Raw genomic sequence first — 26380 nt, forward strand, 5'->3', positions numbered from 1 at the left:
CCTTTTTTTTTTTAATCTGCATTTTTTAAAGCATGAAAAAGAATTTAAAACAAATATAAAAGCATCTTCAAGTAAAAGTGATTGGTCAACAAACACAAATCCCCAGATAAGGTTAATAATCTCATTTCTAAAGTTTTTCTAACAGCCTTTGTTGACTCATGTCTGGACTCTTCAGGCTCTCTGCCTGCGTTTACTGAGATTATGACTCTTGGGTTTCACTGGCAAAAGACAACAAGGCTGTAAGTTTGTCGGCCAGAACAGAGTCTGGTGGTACCTGAAGGGTCAGCAGAATGGCAAGACGGAGCGATCAGTATGCTATGCCAGCTTTCTGTTACCCCGCTGGTATAAAAACCTAAAGATAGAACCACTGATGAAGACAAGGACGCACCTCACAATGGAGGATTTCAGCCCGACTCCATCACCCAGTGGTAGAAGAGAGAGGAAGGACCAGTACGGGAAGATGAACATGCTGGCCCATCCAACAAGCGGCTGATATGAAGAAGACTTTTCAGCAGCTAAAGAGCACAAAGGCACCAATCATGGCCACACAAGAGGGCAAGGTTACCACCCCGCTGATGGTGGATCTACTGACCAGCTACAGACAAATCCAAGCTTCCCTTCATGTTTCTGGCTTTTCTGATTTTTTCTACTTTGATGAAAACACAATCTACCAAATTTAATAGCCAGTGTCAAGTTTATGGTTAACTCTGCTGTAGTGGGACTGATCTAGAAACACAGAGTTGCTATGCAGATGAAAGTCCTACCACTCCTTCCTGCCGTCCTACCACTCCTTCCTGCCGTCCTACCAACGCTCTGTTGAGAGCATCAATAAAAAGCTTAACTCTAATGTGGAATAAAACATGAAAAATTTACTGCACTATGCTGCTAAACTCTTTAGGACTTATTTCTGTGGGTGTCTTTTGTCTCTAACTTCTATTTATTTATTTGTTATACAGGAGTTGCATCCCAATTTTAAATATTGTGTAACATTAAATAAAGCCAGTTATTACTGTGACATTGAATAATGGAAATCTACAGTTCACAGTGGTGTCAATAAAGTTTTTCCTCCAACTTGAGCTTAAGAAAAAAATTTCTAAACCAAAATCACACTTAGAAGCAATAAAAGTATTACATATGTTAAAAATTTATATTATATTAACAATATAACTGAAGCCTAATTCAACTGATATTACCTGACAGAACAAGTACAATAAAATTGTGGTTTTCCCATTTAATGGATAAAACAGACAAACAAGAGCATTACAGCAAATAAAAAACACAACAAATGTTTCATTGCAAAATCTGAAATTCCTAAAAAAAACAATAAAAACCAATGAATGTCCAGTAAAAACTAAAGCTTTTTGCCATGTTTTCAGCTAGAACCAAACTATTTTAGCACCCTGAACACTTCTTTCTATAGTAAAAGTTTTCTGAGAAGTTCTTTTTAATTTTAAGTTAAAAAACAGTTTGAGTTCCCAAGTGAACATGTATGAAAAGACAAATAAAATCTTAACAACACTACAGAGGTTTCCCAAAGATAAATGTGAGGGGTGATGATTAAAGGAAAAAATAACACGTGATCTTACCTTCACCATGTGTATTTATATATTGTTCATTTTTTGTTATCCATGCCTTCCCTTTTTTGGCTGAGCAAAAATATGACAGAGACTAAACTGTGAATAAAAGGCTAAAAAACGCCGTTAGCACATCTCTATGAAATATAAAAACAACGCACTTCTGCTGCAGTGCCACCGTAAACTTACGGCATTTTTATTTCATAAACAATTCAAATGATAATCAGAAAGGCATTAACTCGTCATCAATGTTCAAAGGTACAATAAGGTCCTTCAGCAGCTCACCAAGCCCAAGTTTTCACCAGGAGACACTCGGCTGTTAGGGGACTGCAGGTGTAGGAGCACCTCCAGCACATATTCATGGACATCTACGGAGGATGCGTGACGGGACTGAAACCACCTGCATAGCTAGAAGAGGTCTACGGTCAGTCTACTAACAATACTTAACACAAGAATTCTGAGATGTGGCCTCCTTTAAGTAATGGCATCTACTTGTTGAAAAATCTGGATTTTTTTTTTTTAAGTTACTTGCCTAGTAATGAATTTTTAGTCATTTGTGTTCACCTGTGATGTCCTTCCTAAGAAAAGTACCATCTAACTAATCCAAGTTATATAAAAATAACACTCAATACAAGCATTGAAGTCATCAGTGAGGTTGTATTTTACCATGAACACTAACGCTCCCCAACAATCCCTCATTTTATGTCATTTTAAGCTGAATTTATTCTTCGTTTTGACTCTTGTTCTCATAAACAAGCTTTCCTCTTAAACTGTGAAGTAAACAATCAATTCCCTGTTAGATTTATCCTGGACAGTAATTTAGCAAACAGAAAAACCTGATGCCATCTGCTCTGCGTGTACAGAAGAAAAGTTTCCTAACTATAACAAACATTTGTGTTTGTGTCTTCCGTTACTTTCAGATGCATAAACATCTTTCAGCAGCCTGATGAAAAGGTCACTGAGGAGCTGCTTCAGTCTAAAAACTAAACTTCAAAACGGGACCGGACGATGTGGAACCTGGAGGGTCAGAAGTCAGAGTCGTCTGTAGCTGAGTTTTCAGCATTGCTGGACACTCCAAGAGTTAGTGGGTGGTTTTCATCCAACTGCAGCTCCGTCTTCTTCTTGTCATGATTTTTTATGTGAATGCTCAGACCCCTTTCAGTCATTTCATAGATCTGACACCTGCCGCAGTAGTACGGCGACACGCCGACATGCCTAAACTGGTCAGCAAGATACGAAACGAGGGACTTGAAGCTTTTATTACAGATGTTGCAGCCAGGGATGATGCCTGGGTGTTCCTTCACCAGGTGTTTCCTCAGGCCCCACCTGGTCCCTTTATATCCAGTCTTATTTTCCACATCAGCCAAGCACAGGTGGCAGGTGAACACGGCATCCTTGTTGGCGTGGCGCTTTGTGTGTGTGTCCAGTTCAATCTGCGAGCGCACCGTCTGTTTGCAGGATGTACAGAAGAACGTTTTTTTCCCCTCCAAGGTGTGCGCATGCTTTAAATGTACAGCCAGTCCTGATGCTCGCTTGAAAAACTTGCCTGGTGGTGGGCACATTGTGCACACTAGCTTTTTATCTGAGGTTGAGTTGGTCTCCATCATATCGCCGTAATTTTCTCCAAGCTCCAGCACACTCTTATTGCTCACAATTTCCTCCCTTTTCACCTCCTCTTCTTCTGCTATCACTTTCCTCTTCCGGATTACACCTGGTTCCAGCCTCTTAGGTCTAGCATTCTCTCTAACATCTGGATGTTTAGTAACAGGCTTTCTAATCTGAGGCGATTGATCTACTGACATCATAAATTTGTAACTCTCTCCTTCCTCTTCAGGATTTGAATACTCAATAACATAAACATCATCCTCCTCTTCCTCTCCTGCAGCCTCCTCCTCTGCAGGAATGGTACACTCCACCTCGTAATACTGCGAGACGCTGCCTTTTATCCTTCCCCCCACGTGTGACTGGTCCTCTGCAATGTGAGTATCATCTATCCTCACCACAGTTATCTGGTCCATCCCACCCAAGCCGTCCCAGTTTCCATGTCCAGCCATGACTGAAGATGTAGCTCCACCTCAAATGACAGCTGCTCAGAAGATGTGTGGGGAATGAAACAAAAACATTTTGTTTACTGACAGCAAACATCAGATTTTACAGAATGAAGAACTAAAACAAAAATAATACTTTAGTTTCAAACAAAAAAAGTGAGAATGTAATCTGGTTCGTACGTTTTATAAAATCTATAAACAATCTATAAAATGGGTAGAGATTTAAACGTATTTTATTGCTGTGATATAGTTTGCAAAACGTTAATCACTGTACCAGTTTTAACTTTTCATCTCTTCCTTGGGGTTTGAACCTATTTTACTCTTTATGGTCAATATCTGTTGTTTGTAGTTTCTGTCTAATGTATTTAAAAACAAAGCCTCAATGCAGATCAATTACATTGCAGAAAGACATCTTTTTAAATGTTTTCCCTTCTTGATTAAATTGTGATTACGACTCTTTCTATTCGTACAGTTTTTTTTCTCTCCCTCAATTTAAACCAACAACTGAGTCGTACCGAGACAAATCATGACCCTGCTACCGGTCAGCCACTGGAACTAACCCTAGCATCACACTAGCTAAAAACACTACTGCAGCTAACGTTAGCTTAGCAATGCGGTTGCTAATGTCCTGAGAAAAACAACAGAGAGCTCCAGCAGAAATTACTTTTTCGCTTTGATCCCTTTGGCTATGAAGTGGTTAAATCATAGAGTATATTTGCTCATCTAAATGTGATTAAATAATAACATTTAACAGTTGCAGAGGGTTGATTTTGTGTAGTTACCTCTAAAGCGTCTGTTTTCTTTTGAGAATGCAACAGTTCCTGTGGGGACAGAGCGCCCCCTGGTGGCAAGGAGGGGTACTGACGTTATCTGTTTTTATCGTATAGTATCATAGATGTAGTAATTTTGTGCTGCGTATCATATCTAAAATCGATGTAGTTTTTATTCTTTAAAAAAACTAAACAAAGTAATGGCATTGCACTATTTAAGATTTGTACTTTTTTTTGTTTTTTAAACGTTTCAGTCAGTCACATAAAATTAGCTCGTGACAGGTTTGACAATGTGAAATTATTTTGTCATTACATGTTTTGGGTGGTCAAATATGACTTTAAAAGAAAAGCAGAAGTTCTGATAATAAGGTTGACCAGATTTGCATTCTCATGTTTTAATTGGCTAATACATATGTTAAAATAAACTTATTCTAATGTAAGAAACATAATTTCAACCCCACCAGTTTGTAAGAAAGATGGTGGATTTTGAGCTTGCAGAGAAACTCCTTTGTAGTCCCTCATTTGATTTTCACCTGGAAGTCAAAACCTACTCATTTTCGTTTATGTACAAAGAGGGTGAAAACAGGTTATTATTATTATTATTATTATTATTATTGTTGTTGTTGTTTTTGTATAGATAGCTTATATAAATTAAATTAGCTATACCTATACTAATGCTGCTCTATGTCTAATGTCTGTTTTCAGCTATGAAGAAGCCAGCAGTAGAGCAGCAAATCTGATACAGGATGCTGTTGAGTGTCTCATTGCTTTTGTACTTGAGAAAAAGTCCTCTGAGTCTCTGAATGTCCTCAAAACAGGAAATGAACGTCAGTGCAATCCCTTTAAATGATCATCCTCTTTGCATGCTTAACTCTCAGCCAAGCACCTCATCTCTTCTTGGCCTCCACACACTGGACAATCAAGAGAAGGTATGATCCAGTCCAGGATGTTGGCCCTTTTGAGACCATATCCCCAAAAATTGGATCCAAAAGAAATGGCTTAAAAAGACAGGATCAGGTCTCATGACTTTTTTTAGCCTCTCTGATCCCGAGTCAGACATGTCCCCATCTCATTTAACCGAAGGTGATGACAAAGAAATTGAAGATGCAACTGAGACAGAGGAAGTAGCAGAGGAGACAAGTAGAGAAGAAACAGATCAGCATGACAAGGCAGGATTTTGGACTCTGATTGTAAACCTCAAAGCTCAAATGAACAATCTCTGTCAGTGATGCTCATTTTTATTAAGACAGTAACCAGCATTCTGCCTCTGTGTAGCCAGATGGTACTTTTCTGTTACACTATTTTCTCTCCTTTTGTGTTTTTCCTTTGGTTTCAGGGTTAATTCTAAATCTGCTTTCATGTTCATTTTTTCATTTATTATTGGGTTGGGGAACATGAACAGTCTGCTGGCGAAATGAAAGAAACTGCAGAGACACTTGCAAAGCTGAGAATAGACTTTATTTACAATGTCATGCTTGCAAAGGCAGCTTTCTCGATTCTCAGCATAATTGTTCGTGTACTTGACTCTGTCCCATGTGATTTGGCTTTGAGGCACAACACAGTGGAGATCTCACAAAATCTGTTTAGATAAAACCTCTGTCCATCAGCTCCATGGTGCATCTTGAATACAATGATCAGCATCAGTTTCTGAGCATGTGCACATTTAAAAAGCAAATATGTTGTTCTTTGTTTCATGAGCTCAGTTCTAGTTAATAAACCCAGAGACATTTCTTCATGTGAAAGCTTCCTCCTCCATCCACAGTTAATGTAACAGAAAAAAAGTTGTTCAAAAAGTTGAGTGAAGTTTTAACAAATTTTAAGTTTTTTTTTAAGTATGGGGTTCTGGGTAGGATAGGGTAGAATAACTATGTTCACAACATGTTCACAACTATGTTCACAAGTTGCCTCAACTTGACTGTGTGAGTCAGTCTGAACAGGAGTCTCCAGTTTGTCCAACTTTATAATTCGATTCTGATTTACACTCTTAATTTAAGTTGACACAACTCTTTTTTTTTGTGTTTACTCAAAACTGCTTTACAGCTGGTCGCCTTACTTTTTCAGGTTACTTAACTACTCATTCTTTAGTTGGGACGTCTGTATTCCATCCATCCATTTTCTATACTTGCTTAATCCAATGCAGGGCTGCAGGAGGCTGGAGCCTATCCCAGCGGCTACCGTGCCAGAGGCAGGGCACTCTCTGGATAGGTCCCCGCTCCATCAGGGCCAGCACAGAGAGATGGACGGCACTGGAATAAGCCAGGATAAAAAATGGATGAATGGAATACAGACTTCCTAACTAAAGAAAGAGTAGTTGAGAAAACTTAAAAAGTAGGGCAACCAGTTGCAAAACATTTTTAAGTAAACAAACAAACAAAAAAAAAATAAATAAAATAAAATTATGTGTGGACCTACATTAAGAGTGTAAATCAAAAGGAAATAAGACGTTGGACAAACTGGAGACAGCTGTTCAGATTTACACACGCGGTTAAGTTGAGGCAGCTTGTGAACGTTAGCTGCCTCAACCTTTCAGACATATTTTCAGCTGAACAACTTGAGTTGTTTCAGCTCAAATGCACGTGTAGACCTAAATGGTCGTCATGAACGTGTTAAATTTAAGGTTATAATTTGAGTTACCCTCTTTAACAACACCAGAAACCCCTTAGTTGAGTTTACTTAAAATAAAAAGCTTTGCAGCTGGATGCTGGACTATTTTATGTTCACCCAACTTTTTTTCTCTCTTTTTTTCCATGTACTCCACACAGGATTTCACACTGCAACACAAGGTGTCGTGTGGTCAAACGTCCTTCTGCACAGTCTACAGTATAGTCACATGTCTTAACACACACTTACTGGAAGCTGTTACCAAATTTGTCCACCAGGTGGCTCATGGTGACAAATGGGTGCTGAAGAATTTGGTTTGGTTCGATTCTTTCAGCAGGATCCACCTTCAACTAAACTAAAACGTACTATTATCTGATTTTTATTCAAGTTTACATGTGACCAAACATGACTTTGACTCTCAGAGGCTGCTTGAAATGGTCCACCATCATGATGTTTGGATTGGGTTGGATTCTTCTCCATATTGTCTTGTGAAAAAAACTCTTGTATGCAGCCCTGTGTTTAACAGCCGGTCTGGTGGCTTTTCAACTGTGCAAACAATATGTCTCATCTGTGGGTAGAACACAATGTTGGGTCGCTCTGGGGAAAACTGAACATGTAAACAGAGTCTATAAGTCAGTCTTTGATAATTCTGATCTTAGCTCAGTCTTTTAAAGGTTGTTTAGTTTCTTCATAAACAGCTTGCAATACAAAGACCTTCTTTCTGATAGCGGCATTTCTGTTGTGTTTTCAGTGGACTGACTTTAGAGTGTTATACTGACCATATCATATTCATCAGTGCAGGGAAACAGTGGAGTGCCAATAAACAAGCACAGCAATACAACCCAGAGACCAAACATCTATGGCTTCATCAAAAGAAGCTCTGAGCAGGACCTCGGGACTTCTAAGAGGAACACAAACAACAACACCATGACTTAATGAGAAGTAAACACTTCTTTACTTTTCACTCAACATGGTTACAGGGTTTGGTCACATGTAACGCTGAATAAACATCAGATAATAGTATGTTTTAGTTTTCATTACACAGCTCATTGCAGTATAAAATATGTGCTGGCAGTTACTTGTACCACAGGGTCTGAAGTCTTCTACCCACATGTGCCGCAGGGTTTCTGATGACTAAACCAAAGTCAATGACTTTGACTCTCAGAGGCTGCTTTAAATGGTCCACCATCATGATGTTTTCTGGCTTTAGATCAGCATGAACAACGCCTGCATGCTTCAGGAAGCTGAGAGCTTCGGCCAGCTGGAATGATGGAAAATTAACTGAGTTAGACTGTAGAAATATTTAAAAACTTCATTTATTCACACATTGACATGTCCCACCAACAACACAAACTGCTAACTGAGCTATTTGCCTGTTTTAGGTGCTACTGGGACTTTGCAGTATACATGCTTTAGTACTTTGCATTAGAAAACTAACCTGGTGGACAATGGGGCGAATCTCCATCGGTTTAAGAGATTCAAGTTTGCTCCGCTTCAGAAAGTCTAACAGATTTATGTCCAGTTTTTCAAACTCTAGGCAGTAGAATCCTTCATAGCTGAAGGAGTCTTTCCACACGACAATGTTAAACCTCTCCGAGCCGAGTTCCTTCTTGAATTTCAAGATGGCTTCCTAGGTGGTCAGTTAAGGTGTTTGAGAGGTGTCATGTCAAAGAATGATTGTCCAGCTATGTGAAATGTGTATTGAAATTGTTTTTACAGCACCTCTTCCTTCCCATCTTGAATGCTCGTGCTGTTCCTGAGGATTTTTAAGGCCACTGTTTCACCAGTGGCCACTTTTCTGCACTACCTGACAGCTCCGAAGCTGCCAGAGCCCAGGAGATACTGCACCTCATAGTCCCAGGATGCAGATGAGATCAGTTTTCCCACCGTGATCTCAAAGTTTTTGTGACTGTACATGGTGTTAGTTTTCATTTCTGGAACATCTGAGGTAAAAACGTACAAAAGTTCTTGCTGATTTAGAGATAAAGCTGACAATCAGTTATGTAACTGATCATTTTCATCTTAAAGATGGATAAAGATACTGAATCCAGAGACTGAACTACATATAGCTTAATTAAAGACCAACAAATGTTGCTCACTGATATAATCTTCCAATAAAATAAAATGTTTATTGTGAGGTGTCATGTTTAAAACATGCATACAGAAAGACATTAATTCTAAAATGTTTGTAATTGATTTCTTATGCATGCCAACCTGTGGTGCTTAAACACAGCAAATGCTGCAGCAATAACAAACACATTCTGATGAATTTGGGCCTAAATGTCCATCAGATGAACCCTGATTTTACTGAAATGAAATTCACATTTGAATTGTTTTATTTATGCTAAAACATGTATTGATAACCATTAATTTGCATATTTTTCTTGTGCGTCACTGTTCTCTGGACAGTCAGCTCCAGCAGCTCCAGAGTTATACCCAGCACAGAAACAGCCTTCTTGATGACTTTAGTATTGGCTCTGTCAGCTCCATCAGGTTGACTATGCCTATGAATAACAGCTGATAAACAACATGTCACAGCGGTTAAATAACACTTGTGAGGAAGAGTGCAGCCAGAATCGTCTCTATTTAAGAAAGAAGATTAAATCATTATTTTTCAGCCAAAAGAACCACAAGAGAAGCCAGCATTATGTATTATATTGTATTTTTGACACAATTAACAAGGTCTGAATTCTTAATAATAAACAGCACTGAGCAGTTAAATAATTCAGTTTATTTAATAAATCACCAATAAATCATATCAATTAAACTTTACAGTCTAAACACAAGCAGCCAAAACAGTAAAGCAGCAACATGCTTGATATCGTTTCTGTTTACAGCAAACCTTGTCATCTGCACTAATCCGTTAAAGCGCTGCTTTCCAACATCATACTTCCTCTGTTAACATGGACATAAAGTCAGGTGTGTGTGCTGTTATGTTGACTTGATGCTGAGAGGGACAGATCTGACCAGAAAGTTAGAAAAACTGAAGAAAAACAGCTTTTAACTTTTGCTGCACAAACACTTCTACTCCATTAAATACAAGAAAAAACTGCTGTGAACCAAATCTTGAGTTTTATCAGTGTTTCTTCAGCATTATTGATCCAGTCATCACATTTAGTGGCTTTATGACTTTTACATCCTCTTCATATGATGGGAACAGTTTGGGTAGATAAATATTATCATCCATGTAAGCAGTTGGTGAGATGAGGCTATAAAATTCAGCATTATTATACAAGTCATTACATCCTGCCTGGTGTGTCCCTTCATTATTATTGTGTGTGTAACCAAATCAGAGACAATGAAATCTTCATTGAAAAAAAAGCAAAAAAAAAAAAGCATTGGCCATGGTAGGATAAAATTAGCTGTGTGTGTTTGTGTGTGAGAAAGAGTAGGTGTGGATTTTAATTGCTGTTTTATATTCTAAATTAACATTATTTTTGTTTGCTTTTCATTAAGTGCAACTTATGTATAAAAAGTGCTTTTATGAATAAAATTCTGTTTGATTTGGTTTCATGTTGAGCAGCAGGCTGCTGGCACTGAGCTGCTCTGCTGAAAGACTCCTTCCTTTCCAGGGTCATCAGTTCAATGGTGCACTGGCGAGGGGTGGAGCGCCATGAGTCCTGAGATCCATCTTTCATTTCCCGCCAAGGAACAACCATGTCTCATGACACGAACCAAAAATTAATTCTGAATTTTCATCATTTCTGTCAAATTTTAGGCTTACAGGCCACTGTGACAAATATATTTGTAGCGCGATCGATTGTAAGGACTTCATGTTCACAGTTGTGTGTTTATATGTATCATTCATTGAGCTGCTAACGGTGGATATTTCATTCCGTCAGCTTTGTTATCCAGCAACACAAGTTGAAGTTTTAGTTTTACTGATCATAAAGAAATGTGTGCACTGCCTGGCCAAAAACAAATGTCACCATCAAAAAACATAAGGTCACATTTAATATTTTGTTGGACCGCCTTTTAGCTTTGATTACAGCGGCATTCCCTGTGGCATCAGTTTGATAAGCTTCTGCAGTGTCCCAAGATTTATTTCCATCCAGTGTTGTATTAATTTTTCACCAAGATCTTGTATTAATGACAGGAGAGTCCGACCACTGCACAAAGCCTTCTCCAGCACATCCCAGAGAAAATGATGTCTCATGCTCCAATTTTAGCTTGATGAATCTTGGCTTTGTCTTCTTGGAATATGGCCATCAGGAAAGAAAAAATTTATGGATGGAATAATCTGCTCATTCAGTATTTTCAGATATTCAGCTGACCTCTTTGGACACATCCCTAAATAAGTGTTTCTTTTTCCTTTTTATTTAAGCAGTGTGACCTGCTCTCCTCAGATAAGAGGTTTGTTAAAACAGGTAAAGCAATCCAGCGCTGGGCTCGGATGACCGATCATTCTGCTGAGCCCTGAACATTAGATGTCATCACATTTTATCTTCTTAGGCCGGGAGACTGCCTCGTACAATGGGATGGCTTGAAACCTTGAAACACAACCGAAAGTAGTTGGCTCGTGGGCAGGCCACCAACTGCTCACACAATAGATTAGGATGTTCTGTTCAGTGTGTGTGAGTGTTGAATTCAGGCGTGTATCTAATGTAGCAGACCTGACGGATAACTGATGGTTCGTAGTTACACCTGAGTCTTGCTTATCTGTCACTATGCACTGGATGTTCTTAGCTGAAGGACAGACTGAGCCAGATGAGTTTTATTAAAACACAAGTTTTAAACATTCACATCAGAGCTAAAACAGTTCAGAACGTAACCAACTTTTACAGGTTTCAGGACAAAAACAGGTGCTGTAATGCACTTTAATTCCCAACAAACACATTTCAAAAACCAAAAACAAAGCAAAAAACAAACAAAACAAATAAAAAAAACTTATGTGTGGGATGGTGAGGTGTAACGTTGTTAGGGGTTGGGGGTTAGGTCTTTCTCCATGATGCATGCAGCAGAGACCTTTGTGTGGTAGAATTTAATGCTCAACAGAACAGCCAGGACACAAGTTTTCAGTCACCTCCATGCACCTGCAGGAGTGAGAGAAAGGAGTGGGTGTCTGTGCTTTAACCAGCTCTTTGTTAGGATCAGCATCGGGGTGCTAACTGCTGTTCTTCCACTCTTAGTCATTTTCTGTATTTGTTGCTTCTGTTTGTGTTTAGACATTGGACTATATTAAAGGAAGGGGTTCCAAAGGGAGAGTGGTCTTTCATATGTTTTGTTGTGTTTTAAGGGTTATCATTTGGTTGTTTGTTTTAATTCCATGTATGGTAATGTGGTTTGTAACACTGCCCTGACTGAGCCTCTCCAAATATAGTATTGTCTTATTTTGTTTAATTTGTTTGGTCCATTTCTTTGGTCTGAAGTCGGTTAGTACAGAAATACTGGCCACCCTTTTGTATGTCCAACATCCACGCCACTAAATTTGTTAAAGGATTTTATTCTGTTTATAAATAAATTATTCTTTTAAATATAGTGGTATCTTGTCCCATTTCATTCTGGTGTTTTTCTGGATAAATACAGTTGGTCACATATGTTTAAGTTGACCCGTCTCTTTTTTTTCTGTTTTAGTTTGTCGGTTTATTTTACAGGGACAATGCACATTAATACACACTATGTACCAAAATTAGTTTAGGACTGTTGCCCTCCATTCCACTCTTTCATCTGAAGACCAGGCGGCTGCCTTCATAGGGCCCCCTGCTGGTCCTGGGCAGGTACTGTTAGATAAAGTGGAATTTAGAAGTATTTCCTCTGTTTCTCTGCTTTGTGTCTCTTTTAGATGTGTTGTTGGCCGACATTGCTGAGACAGGTGTTACTATTCCTGATGTTATGTTTGTCATTGATTGAAGAAAAACCAAAGAATCTTCAGTAAAAACACTTCCTGACTTATCCTGCTTCTGCCTTCAGTTGTTGAGTGTGAGTCTGTTATTTTATGAACTTTAAGAAGCAGATTCAGTGAATGTTAGTGATGCTGTTTCCACTTTCTAAAGAATTTCTAAACAAGTTCTTTTTCCATTATTCAATTTTTGTCTCCTCCCTGAGCCGCCACCTTACCATGGTGGAAGAGTTTGCATGTCCTAAAGATCCTAGGAGCTATGTTGTCGGGGGCTTTATGCCCCTACTAGGGTCACCCATGGCAAACAGGTCTAGGGGAGGGTCCAGACAATCTGCAGCTCAATAGATCCCTCTGATGAATAAAAACAATGGATCCAGGTTTCCCTTGGAAGGCCTGAAGACTGGGCATAGAGGCAAGTGCCTGGTGGCCAGGCCTTTGCCCATGGGCCCAGTTGGGCTTAGTCCAAAAGGGTGACATGGGCCTACCTTCCTGTGCGCTCACCTCCTGCAGGAGGAGGCCGCAGGAGTCTGGTGCAGTGTGAACTGGGGGGTGGCCGAAGGCATGGACCCTGGTGTTCTGATCCTCGGCTGCAGAAGCTAGCTCTAGGGATGTAAAACATCACCACTCTGGTGGGGAAGGAGCCTGAGCTGGTGCGCGAGGTTGAGCGGCTCCGGCTGGATATAGTTGGACTCACCTTGAACCCTTTCTGGAAGCTCTGGAACCACTGTCCTTGAGAGGGGCTGGACTCTCTTCCATTCTGGAGTTACTCCCCGTGAGAGGCGCCAGGCAGGTGTGGGCATGCTCATTGCCCCCCGACTTGGCACCTGTATGTTGAGGACCAGAGTGTAGCCTCCCTCCGCCTTCAAGTGGAGAGACTGGTCCTGACTATTGTTTGTGCGTATGCACCAAACAGCAGTTCAGAGTACCCACCATTTTTTGGAGTCCTTAGAGAGGGTGATGGAGAGCACTCCTTTCGGGGACTCCCTCGTTCTGCTGGGGGACTTCGATGTCCACGTGGGCAATGACAGCGAGACCTGGAGGGGCGTGATTGGGAGGAACGGCCCCCTGATCTGAATCCGAGTGGTGTTTTGTTGTTGGACTTCTGTGCTCGTCATGGATTGTCCATTACCAATACCATGTTCAGGTATAAGAGTGGTCCACATGTGCACTTGGCACTTGGTTATATATATATTTATTTATTTTAGGAACTTCTGATGATTTTTATCTTTGCTTTCTTGTACAAGCTGTAGGAAATGATCAGTTTCTGCACAGGTGTAGCAGTTGGTTGGTGTTAGGTTGGACTGAACAGTCGTTACCTTTATTTGTTGTGTCTTTGTCTCCTCTTTTTCTACTTTCCTTTTTACTTCTGTTACTATTCTCCTTTTTTCTGTCCCCTCTGGTCATGTCCAGCAAGATTATGTACATTCCATAATTCAAAATAAATAAATATATAAATAAATAATTTAAAAATTAGATTATCTAAAGGAGTTTTATATCCATAAATCTCCCCTTAGCAAAGCAAATTTGTTCAGCACAACACAGCAGTCAGACCATCATTTTGCTGCCTGGACAGGACAAGTAAAAAAATAAATAAATAAAAAATTAGACTGTGTGTATGTTTACAGACTGAACTGTCAGCAAACGATTGGCGTCTATTGTGCAAAATACAGCCCAGCTCTACAAGCACCAGACACCGAGAATTTTATTAGAAAAATGTAATTCATACAGTACATACAACAATGTACAACAGCAATGTAAGTGACAGTGTGGGCTAATGCCAACCGCTGTCATATTTTCTGGTCATGTGATCTTTCTGCATATAAGACCTCTGGAGGGCATTTTCAATTATAAGGTTCCCTTGGACCCTGGACTTTGTATCTGGGATTAATCAAAACAATAGATCAACATAGCCAATAAATAGGGGTAATGACATGGTTATAGCATATTTGAACAATGACTACCAATTTTAAAAGTATAAAGGACAAGAAAATTTACAGTGTTGTAAGGTTTGGATACCAAACTTTGGCATCACATATCACAGTATAGGAATGCTGGAAGTTGTCATTTACCTCACATGTTAATACCCATGAACTAATAGGAATAACAGAAACTTATAGCTGGGTCTGGTCATCTAAAATTAAACAACAATACTTTTATGGTGCAAAAGAGAGACATAAGTTTAAGGAGAAAGAAGTAAAAGTTTTTAAATATGTTGTGTCAATCCCTTTGTGCAACAGAAGTCTATTTTCAGGCCTAAGCATGGACATCTTCATGTTTAAGTTTACAGGAAAAAATAAAAATCTAAATTCTAAAGTTGAACTCTTTCGATAATTTGGTCACAGAGTGGTGAAAATTTCAGTGTGTAGAGTAAAGGAGCAAGCCTGAGCTGGACATCACATTTGTAAAAGAAAAATAAATTAAAATAAAAAATGTGCAATTTTCAGTTTTTTTGCTGCTCACGTGTGGAACAAACGCCAAGAAAACTGCAGGACTGTTGAAACTCAGCTAATTTAAATCAAGGTTATTATTTTTTCTATTTGCCTTTTTTCAGAACAGCCGTTAATTACTCATACTGTAACTTTTATTTGATCTTATTCTATTTTAGCTTTTCTTTATTTGATTCCATTTATTTTGTTTTAAATTTTGTTTTAAATTACTTTGTAATGCTTCTTCTAGACTTTGCTGTAATGCTTTTAATGTTTTATGTAAAGCACTTCGAATCGTCTTGTACATAAATGTGGACACACATCCATAAACTTGTCATGCCTTTAAAACTACGTTTGTCGACAATCAACTTTTCCAATAAAGTAAGACGGTTTTGAATGCCTAGTTCCGCACATGCGCACACCAGCGGAGAGTCTCGGCTGTGACCACTGACCAGCTAGCTTCCCCTCTGTGTCGATCTGTTTTCCTTCTGTGATTCTTTTAAACATTTACTGTTTAATAGTTGAACATTTCGACTGAGCGAGGCTAAGCTGATCGAGGCGTGAAAGAATATGCCAAAAAACAAAGGTAAGATACGACGAAAGATGTGAGCCAGTGTTTTTCAGTGTTAATTGTCTTCTCGCTGGTTGAGCCCGCCGTGAGGAAAACGTGACACAACCGGCTAACGCTGGCTAGCAACATATATCGGAGTCCTTTACGCCGTGATCGCCGATGTGTGTGTGTGATATCGTCACCACACGTGTGTCGACCTAATAGAACGATGGATTTAAATTACGTCCAGAAAGTTGTCGATATTTCACGCGTCCTATTAAGCTACCTAATAAAACGTAACTGTAATCCCGCTGCTAGCTGACCCAGCTAGCTTAGCGTGTTGCTAGCTAGTTAAACCCCACCCCGGCTGGCCCGTGACATGTTAATTTTAATAAAATCCATCTTAATAACAAATTTTACGCTGGTCTCTTGTTATTAAACTCAGCTGAAGAGCTTATTTTAGTGCACTGTTATCTTTTATATAATCTAACAAGCATGAAAACAGTGACGTTAGTAACGGTTTCTGTCACGTCCGTGGCATACTCGCTTTCAAAATGCCTTTAACATATTACCAAAGTATGTCGCTGATTAGAGTTCCATTTAGATAACGGTTATATTAGAGAACCCGCCCATGAATAGTTGAAGCTACTTAGTACATTTACCTTTGTTTATCGTGGACTGTGATATTAAGACCATTAGTTGAGTCAAAGCTAAAAGGCTGGCGTTGCTTGTGTTGCCGTTTGACGTAAAAAAACAACTTTAATTTCATACAAAAGGATGTGAAGTATTTTATATGTTGTATTTGGTTGGTTTCTGCTAACTGTCTTTAAATTTGTAGCAAAAATGGTGTAGTTTTGCTTTAGGGATAGTGTTTCTCCAGGACCAGGATTGAGAAACTGCATGTTTTAGAGGTGTCCACCTGACTCAAATTAAAGGCTTGTTAGCAGGTTTGCAAAGAACTTGACGAACAGTTCAATTATTCTTTATCAGGTATACTGGAGCTGGAAAGAACTAAAACATGCAGGGCAGTGGTCCCTGAGGACAAGGACTGAGAAACACTGATTTAGGTGTAAATCTCGAATTTTATGTTTCTCATCTTTCTCAAATGTGCATTTAATTTTAAGAAATCATCCAAAACAACTTTTCAACACGGTTTCAAAGCTGATATATCTAGGACGTTTGCCCACCAAATACTGGCATAACTAACACATAACACATAAATACTGCTGACTTTGCTTACAGGTAAAGGAGGTAAAAACAGGCGACGTGGAAAGAACGAGAATGAGTCTGAGAAGAGGGAGCTGGTGTTCAAAGAGGATGGACAGGGTGAGTTTTAGTTCTGTTTTCATTTAGTTGTAAGTCATCATGTCACAATCTAATGTAGGTTTTTATCTTTCAAGCCTGATGTGACAGGTGGGTCGCATAAATATATTAAAGCCACATGAACATCTCTTGGAAAAAATTAAATTTACAATAAAATGTGTAAGTTTAAACACTCAAATTTGATATATTCAGAAACTGAGAAATAAAAAGATTTTAGTGGGCAATTTGAAAATTTCTAGAAAAAAAACTGTTTTGAGACATAAATATTTGCTTCTTTATTTTGAAATGTAAATAACAAACACCACAAATTTGGATCTGGACTTAAGAGGGTGAAGTCCAAGACTTATGAGAGGGGAAATACCGAAACTGTAATTATGGCTTTATCAACTAACAACTGCAGTGATTGATGCTACCAAAAGCTCTGTTAGTGTTTAGGTGAGTGGAAGAGACTTTGTGGTTTAAGAAAGTGTGACAGCCTGCACACTTCACACTGTTTAGACTTCAGACATTTCTTTGAGGATGTGAGGTATAAATGTTCATATTAACTGAAATGTTTATAATACCTATATTTGAATCATGAACCTTTGGGAAGTATCCTGTTAAAGGATCATACTGAGGTATTTTACTCCTAACTAGTTGTAGTAATGATATGTCTTCTAGTCTTTCCAGTGCATTTTTATCAGTTTCAGGAATAAAGGAATAAATCTTAAGATGAATGTGGGAAGAAAAATAATGCTTAAGGTTCATGATTACTTTATTAATACCCATAGATAGATTTATTGTGCAGAAACAATGATGGCATTTGACGCTCCATAACAAAACATACATTGAACCGGACAGACGGGTATTTGAGTAACATGACAAAAATTACAACAAAACAAGTGTTCCGTCATTCACCAATTTTACAGAAAAAACAAGTAAAAATATTACAAAATAAGTATGATCAAGATAAATAAAAACACAACTGAAAACCTTTGGTAAATAAAAGTATTGTTTGAGTTTTTCTCTGTAGCAGAGGTCTGACTGAACCATGCCACCAAGCAAACGAATAAAACAGACTCATTAACAGAATAAAACAGTCAAGATTGTTTGGTCAACGTGGAAATGTGAGTTTTCTGAGGCGGTAAAGGCGCTGGTGGCCCTTTTTGCAGACAGATTTGCAGTTTTCATCACAGTTGAGTTTTTCGTACTATCAGGTGCTGTTTTCTGACCTTTTAGTTAAAGCGACTCAGTGACTGTCTTGTTTTCTAAAATCAATAACCCATATCTTTTGTTTTAAATACCTTCAGGTGGATGTAGGACTTCTCACACCACTATACAAAGTCATCAATTGCTTTACAATAAACAACATAAAATGTTGAGAAGGTTTCCATTAAATCCGACTTATACCATGTTTTCTGTCTCCTTTTCCTTCTCTCTCTTTACCAGCTGTTCCTATTCAGAAATGATCCTTATCCATTTACATTCCTCAGCTCTCTGACCTTGTCGTGTTCTCATAAAGTACTTAGAGTTGAAATATGTTGCAGACTTTGACCCATCAAACCAGTGCTTACTGTCTGAGGTTGATATAAAGTCTTGAACTGGGTTTATGAAGGTGGCATTTAGTTTTGTTCTCAGTAGATGATCATTTAAAGGGTTTTGTTTCATACGCAGGTTTGTAGGGACTTTAGCAGTGACGCTGCCTATTACAGATGATTCCATTTATTAATGTTTCTGTATCTGTGACACATTTTTCAGTTTTACTCAATCTAAAATGCACCAGCCACTAAGTACCCAAAGATCCCTTAAATTGACCTCTGCTCTCTCTCGGCATCCAGAGTATGCTCAGGTGATTAAAATGTTGGGGAATGGACGTCTGGAGGCCATGTGCTTTGATGGAACCAAGCGGCTTTGCCACATCAGAGGAAAACTCCGGAAAAAGGTAGGAATGTCCCGGCCGTCCTCTCGCACCTTTTCTGCACACACGGGAAACCTGACGTAATGCCACATCAGCGCTTTCTCAATAGTCAGTCAGTCACCGTTAATGTGGCAGCACGGACCCAACTGACTGTGTGTGTGTGTGAGGGTCACAAAGTGCAGTGTGAGGCTGTGACCCTGTGTGATGTTTGCCTTGTTTGTTTCCCTCCAGGTTTGGATTAACACGTCAGACATCATCCTGGTCGGGCTGAGAGATTACCAGGTGTGTTAGTTGCTCACAGAAGACGCAGATCAGACTGTTGACATCTCGTGAATATCGCTCACCTCATATGGAGCTCCACATAAATGAACAGCAACATGGCGTATCCAACACTTTAAAATACGACCACACATTTACCAGGTCCTGTAATTTCCACTTAATTCCTGAAAACTTTTTCTGCTGGATTCAGCGCTTTGTTCAGCGGCTGCTGTCATAAAGGGCTTTATAAATGAAGTTGGCTTAGATAAAGTGCACGTTATTTTATATGCTAAAATAATTACATAAGCTCCTCATCCACCTGTGTTTAAGCACAAACCAGAACTTATACAGGTGTTTTTTTTATCCTGGCTCTATTTGAACAAGCAAAAGCAGCATAATTATCTCTTCTTCACCAAAACAGATTCACAGGTGGAGCCTGATGCTTCGAAGCCTGTTTTAAAGAAGCAGCTGAGAGCTGGTTTGGTTTTCCACAGAGCCTGGACATTACGCCACTAAACCTGTCTCCAGATGTTTGAGCCTCTGTTTGGGATTTTCTGAGACTGTGTAGAAAAATACTGCAAACAGTTTATCTACATAGATCATGTCTGAATTTCACCGGTTTATTAAATAAACAGTTTTAAACAACAGGAACGCTGACTGGCATTTCCAGACATTGAGCAGTATTAATGCTGCAAACAGGATTTATTCATGGGATACTTAGGATCGATCAGCACCTGCATTTAATACCAAAACACAGGACTGATAAAAAAGTAGCTGATAATAATGTTTTAAATTGTGAATTCTCCTACTTTTGGCTACGTTGAGAATGGGTGGCATTAAATCATTCAACATCAGCATTTTAGAATAGTTAAATCAGGTGTTTTATTTATTTACTAGTATTAGAAAGCAGGTCTATAGTTTGTGGCAGCTAAGTGATGAAGAATGAGCAGTTTTCTTTTAAAATTTTCAGAAAACTAGAAAAGCTGTTTGTAGTTGGTACATATGCAGCTTTTAGGATATTTTACCAAATGTAAATGTCTTATATTTAATATATTTCTTTTTTTTTTTTTACTTATTTAAAGTTTTCCTTTTAATAAGTTGGTCATTGAAATAAATTTGATATATAAATTATATATATTCACATTTTGTTAACTTGTTAGGAAATTTTCTTTTTAATTTTCTTTTTAGTTGCTCTGCTTCTGTACTTTTTCTTGTCTGATGGAAAGTTGTTTTAGAAAGATGGGTGAAACACTTTCTACTTAAATGTATTTTTGCATCATTGTATTTTCATCTTTAGATAAGAAAAGTTACTGATGCAGAATCTGGTTTCAGACAGGTTATGATTTCCTTTTTTTTCTTCTCAAATTAATAATTTAATGCCTATAAGTTCTCAAACCCATTCTTTCTCACACACACACGCACACATACAAAAGCGCTGAGTCATTTAAATTTTTGTTAATTTATGCTGGTCTTTGTGGACACATGTATAACTACAGCTTGTGTTGCAGGATAACAAAGCTGATGTCATCCTCAAGTACAACGCAGATGAGGCTCGGAGTTTGAAAGCTTACGGAGAGCTGCCAGAGCACGGTGAGTCGTTAACGCCACAGCTATTAACTTCATAAAGCTGAGGTCTGTACCACCATGTGGGATTTACATACCCCGGATAGCTCTCCGTTAGCTGGGTTGACTTACCCAGACGGTCAGGATCTGGATGCACGGTACTACGAAGCTGGTTATCAGCTCTGTGGTTTAACCCGGGGTTGTCCCATCTTGAGCCGTGTGCGCTCACATAAATGGGGTGGAGTTTGTAGCATCTAACCAATCGCAGACTTGGAGGAATCCTGCAGAGCAGCGTACTTCACCATGGAGAAGCAGACAGTTATTATTCAGAAATATGAAGAATTTAAACTCATCATCCAGGCCAAAATCAACACTGTTGCCATAGCAACAGCCAGGAAAGAATGCTGGCAGAAAACTGCCGACTCTGTTAAGGTGTAAATTTGTGACATTATACAATATTAATAATCAGACAATATAAACGAACAGAGCTCTGATCTGTTTCACTTTATTACGGTACAGACGCTTCGGGCAGAGCTTCCTCACGTTTATATTTATTACCTCCACCGAGACGGGGGTCATGTTTTCACCGGTGTACGTTTGTTAGTAACACAACTCCAACAGTTATGGATGAGGTTTGGTTAAATTTTCAGGAAACAGAACGAGGAACAAGTGACTGCATTTTGAGGGTCACTCAGATCACCGCCTCCATCCAAGAACTTTTTTTATTTAAAGGATTCTTTACAGTAGAGAGACAGGGGTTTTTTTTCCTGTCAAAGCTTCTAACTAAAAAATAATGCCCATAATCATTGGCAATAAAAAAGGCTTGTGGAGGTCTGTGCTCAGTGCTTCTAGTTTCTAATGAGTTCTTTAGAGGCTCGATCTTGTTTGTGTTGGATTATTAATTCCTCACCCTGACAGCACAGGTGTGTGTTTCATAAATGAATGGATCTACAGTTGTGCCATGTGTGACTGGACCTGAACGTCTCGATTAGCCGTCATCGCTCTCGATGTGTATTTCAGCGTGAGAAGCCACTGAAATGCATGAGTCTCACGGCGGATGCGTGACAGTTGGCGGCCCCGTAAACAAATGCGGCGTATCGGCTCGCACAGGTTAGTGCTTCACCACGGTGTCCTGCTGCAACATGCTGCTGTCAAGTATAACACGAGAGAGATCACTCCCCAAGAAACGAGAGCGTTCAGTCGAGATACTCCGTAGTGAAACCGATTGTTGTACACAGCCTACGGTAAAGTAAGATAGGAAAAAAAAAAAATACATTGCGGCTGGCAAATTTATCGCACTCATTTTTTCTTACCATGCAATTAATTGACTTTTGCTTATCGTGACAGGCCTGGTCAGTAGTCAGTGACAAGGCTTTATTTCTATATGAAAAGGATGCATCTTTCTCTCCTAAGCACTCCTCTCACAATCTGCGCACCAACGTCAGCGGGATCTTTTAAAAATGGTCGGCCATTTTCCAAGAGAACTGATTGGTCAGGAGGTGGTGCCTTTATACTCAATCTCTTATCCAGAACATAACCTGCCCCGGAGCAGGTTAGCTATTCAGCGTGAGTTGCCATGGTGATTTACCCTGTTAAGAAGTGAAGCAGCTTCGTAGTACAGAAAACCCAGGGTTAACCCTGAATTACCTGGATGAGAGAAAATCCATCTTCATCGTACAGACCTCTGCTCTGTGGGGAAACAAGTCCAGGACTTAAGGAGATGTATATTCTCCTCCCTTTTTACAATTTGACTCACCCTTTGGAGGTCTTAACGAAGTTTAAGTGACATGAAAGAAAACCTGAGACGGGACAGCTTTACTTCCACAGGGTGCCTTAATCAGGATCTGTCCAGCTTCCAGCTACCTTGTAAACTGGATAATAATTGTGCTCATTAACTCTGGAAGCACATTATCATCACGTTATGTTTTGGTCACCAGTCAGTCATCCAGTTACATCTGTATTTCCCTTCTAACACCCAACTCTGCCCACAGCTAAAATCAACGAGACGGACACCTTTGGGCCTGGGGACGATGATGAGATCCAGTTTGATGACATTGGTGACGATGACGAGGACATTGATGATGTAAGTTAACTGTATGATTTAAGTGTTGTCTTCCTCTATCACTTATTCTGTTTTGTGCTTTTAATGTTTTGCTTACTTTTAGTGTCTTATGTTTGTACAGTGTCCTTGGGTGCTTTGATAAGGCGCTTTTTTAAAATAAAATGTATTATTATTATTTATTATTATTGTGTAGTTTGTGAGTTTAGCTCCTGAGGTTGCAGCTACAAGTTGTGTGAAATGTGTCACTACAGTTTTCAGTTTGGTAACTATTTAAAATTCCCCTGTAATTGACTCATCTTTGCCCTTAACTTTAGGGCTTAATGCAACTTGTGATGAACCAGAGAAACACTTACAGGAAATAGAAACTACAGTAAATTCAATAACTCTTACAACCTCATAAGTGCTTAATAGTGGTTAAATAATTTTGTTTCCTCTCATCTTTTTTCTCCCCAGATCTAAAAACCTGCTTCTGGAGGGGGAAGGTGGGATTTTACTAGAGATGCTCCAATTGGGATATTTTGAGCCGATTCAGTGCACCGATAATTTTTATTAAATTCATGCCAGTTCAACACAGTTTATTAAATACAATGTTTATCAGTTTGTTTACCATCCGTAGACGTCTTTGTTGTTTGGAGAACTTAAGTGCATTTCACACGGGGTAAGCACCATCAGTACTTTCATTTCTTATCATGACTGAATGTGAGATGTTGCTTTAGAAACACTCGGTTGGTTGTAGCGGCTGCAGCAGGCTGCCTGGTGACCAGCGGTGATGCATGCAGTTTGCTTTTCCTGCCTTCATGCAGTTGGATTGGAGAGTCCGAGTAGGCTGATCTCAAGCATCATAGATGAGGAGACTATCTGGAATATTGTTAAACTTTTACCTTTTTGCTTCTAGCATCAACAAACGGCCATTTTTCCATCTCATTCACTGACGTTTCTTTTATTATCCAAGAAACACTGTTTTGTAGAGGCGACACCACGACTGCAAAATAATCACATAGCATTTGCATCGTCTTTTAAAATTGTATTTATATTAATTTCACACTATGTGGAATTTATAAACAGTACAGAATCTCTGGATTCGCTAATAAAAAGATAAACCATTTAATTTATCTTCTTGGACAGTCTTTATTGTAGCCTGTCAGACAGTTTGAAAGCTGCACTTTTTTGACAGAAGGAAGGTAATACCTGTTTGGGTTTGTATTTTTTAAAGTCATTATTTTGTTAAAGTCCTCTTCCACTGACGGCGCATCACAAGAACTGTTGCTTTGTTTGGGTGACCCATGGTCAAATGAAGGCAACCACTCTCCTGGAATCCAAAAAAGCATCAAATGTACTGCTGTTGTTTCCTTATTTCTGTTTGTGTTTGTTTCCTTTTTCTGTTTTGAACTCTTTGCAACTCACTGTCGCTTAAACGCAGTAAAACTCGACTGGTTGGTCACCCTGTCTCACCTTAGACCAGCGGTTCCCAAACTTCTTCACCACAAAAAAGTCCACCAATAAAACCAGTAAAACCTCACAGGACTATCCATCTAACACCCCTCTAGAAAACCAGTGATTTATATATATATGAACATATATGTATGTATACAAACACACAGCAGATTATATATATTTCCTTATTCCGCTCCTCTGGACACCTGCCCATGTTCCCTGAGGGGGCCCAGCACCTCAGTTTGAGAACCACTGCTCTACACTACACGAGCCTGTTGCTGTTCTTCTGTAACTCTAAATTAATAAAATGTCCAATGATGTTTGAAGGCTGGGTTTCCAATAAAGAACTTAACTCCACTGACCTGGCATCGTGGTTATTGGGCGCCTAACGCACTTCCTGTGCCGGTCTGATGGTGGCAGCACCGAGCTCGATTAAACCCTGCCAGGGAAACTGCAGCTCAGTCCCTCACAGCCCCGAGCTCAACGTCCTCAACGAGCCTTCATGAAGGTTTTGATCCAGCAGTGTGAACCCTGACCTGTGGATGGGGAGGCCTTCAGTGCCAACACTTCTGGATTTCTACCACTCTGCTGTTACTTTTTTCTAATAGTTCAAAATATATTTTCCTTTTAGGAAGTATGCATATTTTATTTTTCCATTTACCGATCTGCCTGCAGTTTGTGTGTCATCGCTGCTGCAGCAGGTCCTGGAAAAAAGGGGAAAATGAGCTCAGGAATTAGTCTTGTACAATGTTAAAGTGTATAAGTACATGCAAATAAGGTCAAATTTGAGTTTGTTGTGGCCAGTTTGCATGGTTGTTAATGCATGACAATCATACAACTTTGTTCAAAATGATTAAGTCTCCAGCTGTCCTTTTATGTAGTTTAGATTATTTTATTAAGGGAAATGATAAAGGTGCTGAATTCTGAAATGGCTTTACAGAGTAATACCCCTACAGAGTTTTGGGAAGAAGTTGTTAAAAGGACTTTAGATTTAAACTGGACTTTCATTCAGCATTGCTCACTAAACGGTGTACAACACAAAATTTAGTTTTCGCAGCTCCAGAAATGAAGCAGCAATAAATTAGAAACGTGTGTGTGTGTGTATATATATATATATATATATATATATATATATATATATATATATATACACACACACACAATGTATAAAAAGTATATAGAAGCATAGCACAGTAAAAAATTGAGATGTTGAAATTATCGCACTACTTTTTATATATATTTTGAACAAGAGACAAAATTATAAAATATTGAATGTTAAAAATCATAAAGGTATGTGAGTACAACAATACCACAAGATCTAAACAAGAGATTTTCACTCAAGTGTCCAGAAAAGAGCAGGAAGAAGCAAAAGCTTTTTAAATCCTATCCAACTAATGATGTAGTCAAAAGATTTAATGCATCGATTGATAATATTGCACAGAGATTATTGAAATTCCTGAGATTTTAGCAGCCTGAAGGAGCTGGAGGAAGAAGGTGTTGAGGAATCTGCCCTCATGGACAGGTTTTTCCTGAGGGAACACGGTCCATGATGAGGGTGTGTGGGGTCCTGATCTCTGGTCAGGGAGCATTTCTGCACAACATCCTGGATGGGAGGACACGAAGTCTTGATGATCCTCTCTGATGTCCTCACCACTCTGGACAGACTTCCAGTCTGAGACGCTACAGCTGCCGGAGCAGAACCATTGTTGACGGTACTGTGCTCTACATACTGCTGCTGGTTGAAAGGCTAAACATAATGCTTCACCTGCTAGCCTGCTGGTTTAAATCCACCTTTTTAGGGAAGAATCTGCCCTTTGCTGCTTGTAACCTCTACCTCTAAGTAGATGACACACAACTTCTTATGTCTTTTTCACCAGACGACTGCAACCCAACAGATCCACTGTGTCAGTGTCAGCAGCAAATAAACACCTGAATGAGAGAGAATTTTCTACAATTACATGAAGACAAAACTGAGGTTATTCTGTTTGGTAGCAAAGAGAAGAGCATTGGTAAACACCTGGAGACTCGGGCTCTT

At 39.2% G+C, this 26380-nt stretch overlaps 2 protein-coding genes across 5 annotated transcripts; one reads left to right on the forward strand and one right to left on the reverse strand.

Moving 5' to 3' along the window:
* Window positions 1–33: 33 nt before the first annotated feature.
* si:dkey-226l10.6 (zinc finger protein 652-A) lies at window positions 34–4462 on the reverse strand. Of its 3 annotated transcripts, none has more exons than XM_041967598.1 (2): window positions 4405–4462; window positions 34–3660 (listed from the first exon to the last, which is right to left on the reverse strand). In XM_041967598.1, the coding sequence occupies exon 2, from the start codon at window positions 3626–3628 to the stop codon at window positions 2600–2602; it is 1029 nt and encodes a 342-aa protein (XP_041823532.1). In that variant the 5' UTR covers window positions 3629–3660; window positions 4405–4462; the 3' UTR covers window positions 34–2599. The 3 variants fall into 3 exon arrangements, with proteins under 3 accessions (XP_041823532.1, XP_041823533.1, XP_041823531.1); XM_041967599.1 differs by lacking the exon at window positions 4405–4462 and adding an exon at window positions 4287–4361; XM_041967597.1 differs by lacking the exon at window positions 4405–4462 and adding an exon at window positions 4020–4270.
* An 11204-nt stretch (window positions 4463–15666) lies between these two features.
* eif1axb (eukaryotic translation initiation factor 1A X-linked b) lies at window positions 15667–24702 on the forward strand. Of its 2 annotated transcripts, XM_041968669.1 has the most exons (7): window positions 15669–15844; window positions 17051–17134; window positions 18949–19052; window positions 19260–19310; window positions 20795–20876; window positions 22841–22932; window positions 23365–24702. In XM_041968669.1, the coding sequence occupies exons 1-7, from the start codon at window positions 15829–15831 to the stop codon at window positions 23368–23370; spliced, it is 435 nt and encodes a 144-aa protein (XP_041824603.1). In that variant the 5' UTR covers window positions 15669–15828; the 3' UTR covers window positions 23371–24702. The 2 variants fall into 2 exon arrangements, with proteins under 2 accessions (XP_041824602.1, XP_041824603.1); XM_041968668.1 differs by lacking the exon at window positions 23365–24702 and having other exon boundaries at window positions 15667–15844; window positions 22841–22956.
* The last annotated feature ends 1678 nt before the right edge of the window (window positions 24703–26380 follow it).

The sequence above is a fragment of the Melanotaenia boesemani genome, chromosome 18, assembly GCF_017639745.1.
Source record: "Melanotaenia boesemani isolate fMelBoe1 chromosome 18, fMelBoe1.pri, whole genome shotgun sequence".
Classification (NCBI taxonomy): domain Eukaryota; kingdom Metazoa; phylum Chordata; class Actinopteri; order Atheriniformes; family Melanotaeniidae; genus Melanotaenia; species Melanotaenia boesemani.

Excerpts from the sequence above, each read along its gene's own strand:
- si:dkey-226l10.6 (XM_041967598.1), bottom strand. The coding sequence starts at position 3,628 with ATGGCTGGACATGGAAACTGGGACGGCTTGGGTGGGATGGACCAGATA.
- eif1axb (XM_041968668.1), top strand. Across the intron at positions 19,053-19,259 it reads GAGGAAAACTCCGGAAAAAG|GTTTGGATTAACACGTCAGA; the intron begins GTAGGAATGTCC and ends GTTTCCCTCCAG. Across the intron at positions 20,877-22,840 it reads CGGAGAGCTGCCAGAGCACG|CTAAAATCAACGAGACGGAC; the intron begins GTGAGTCGTTAA and ends CTCTGCCCACAG.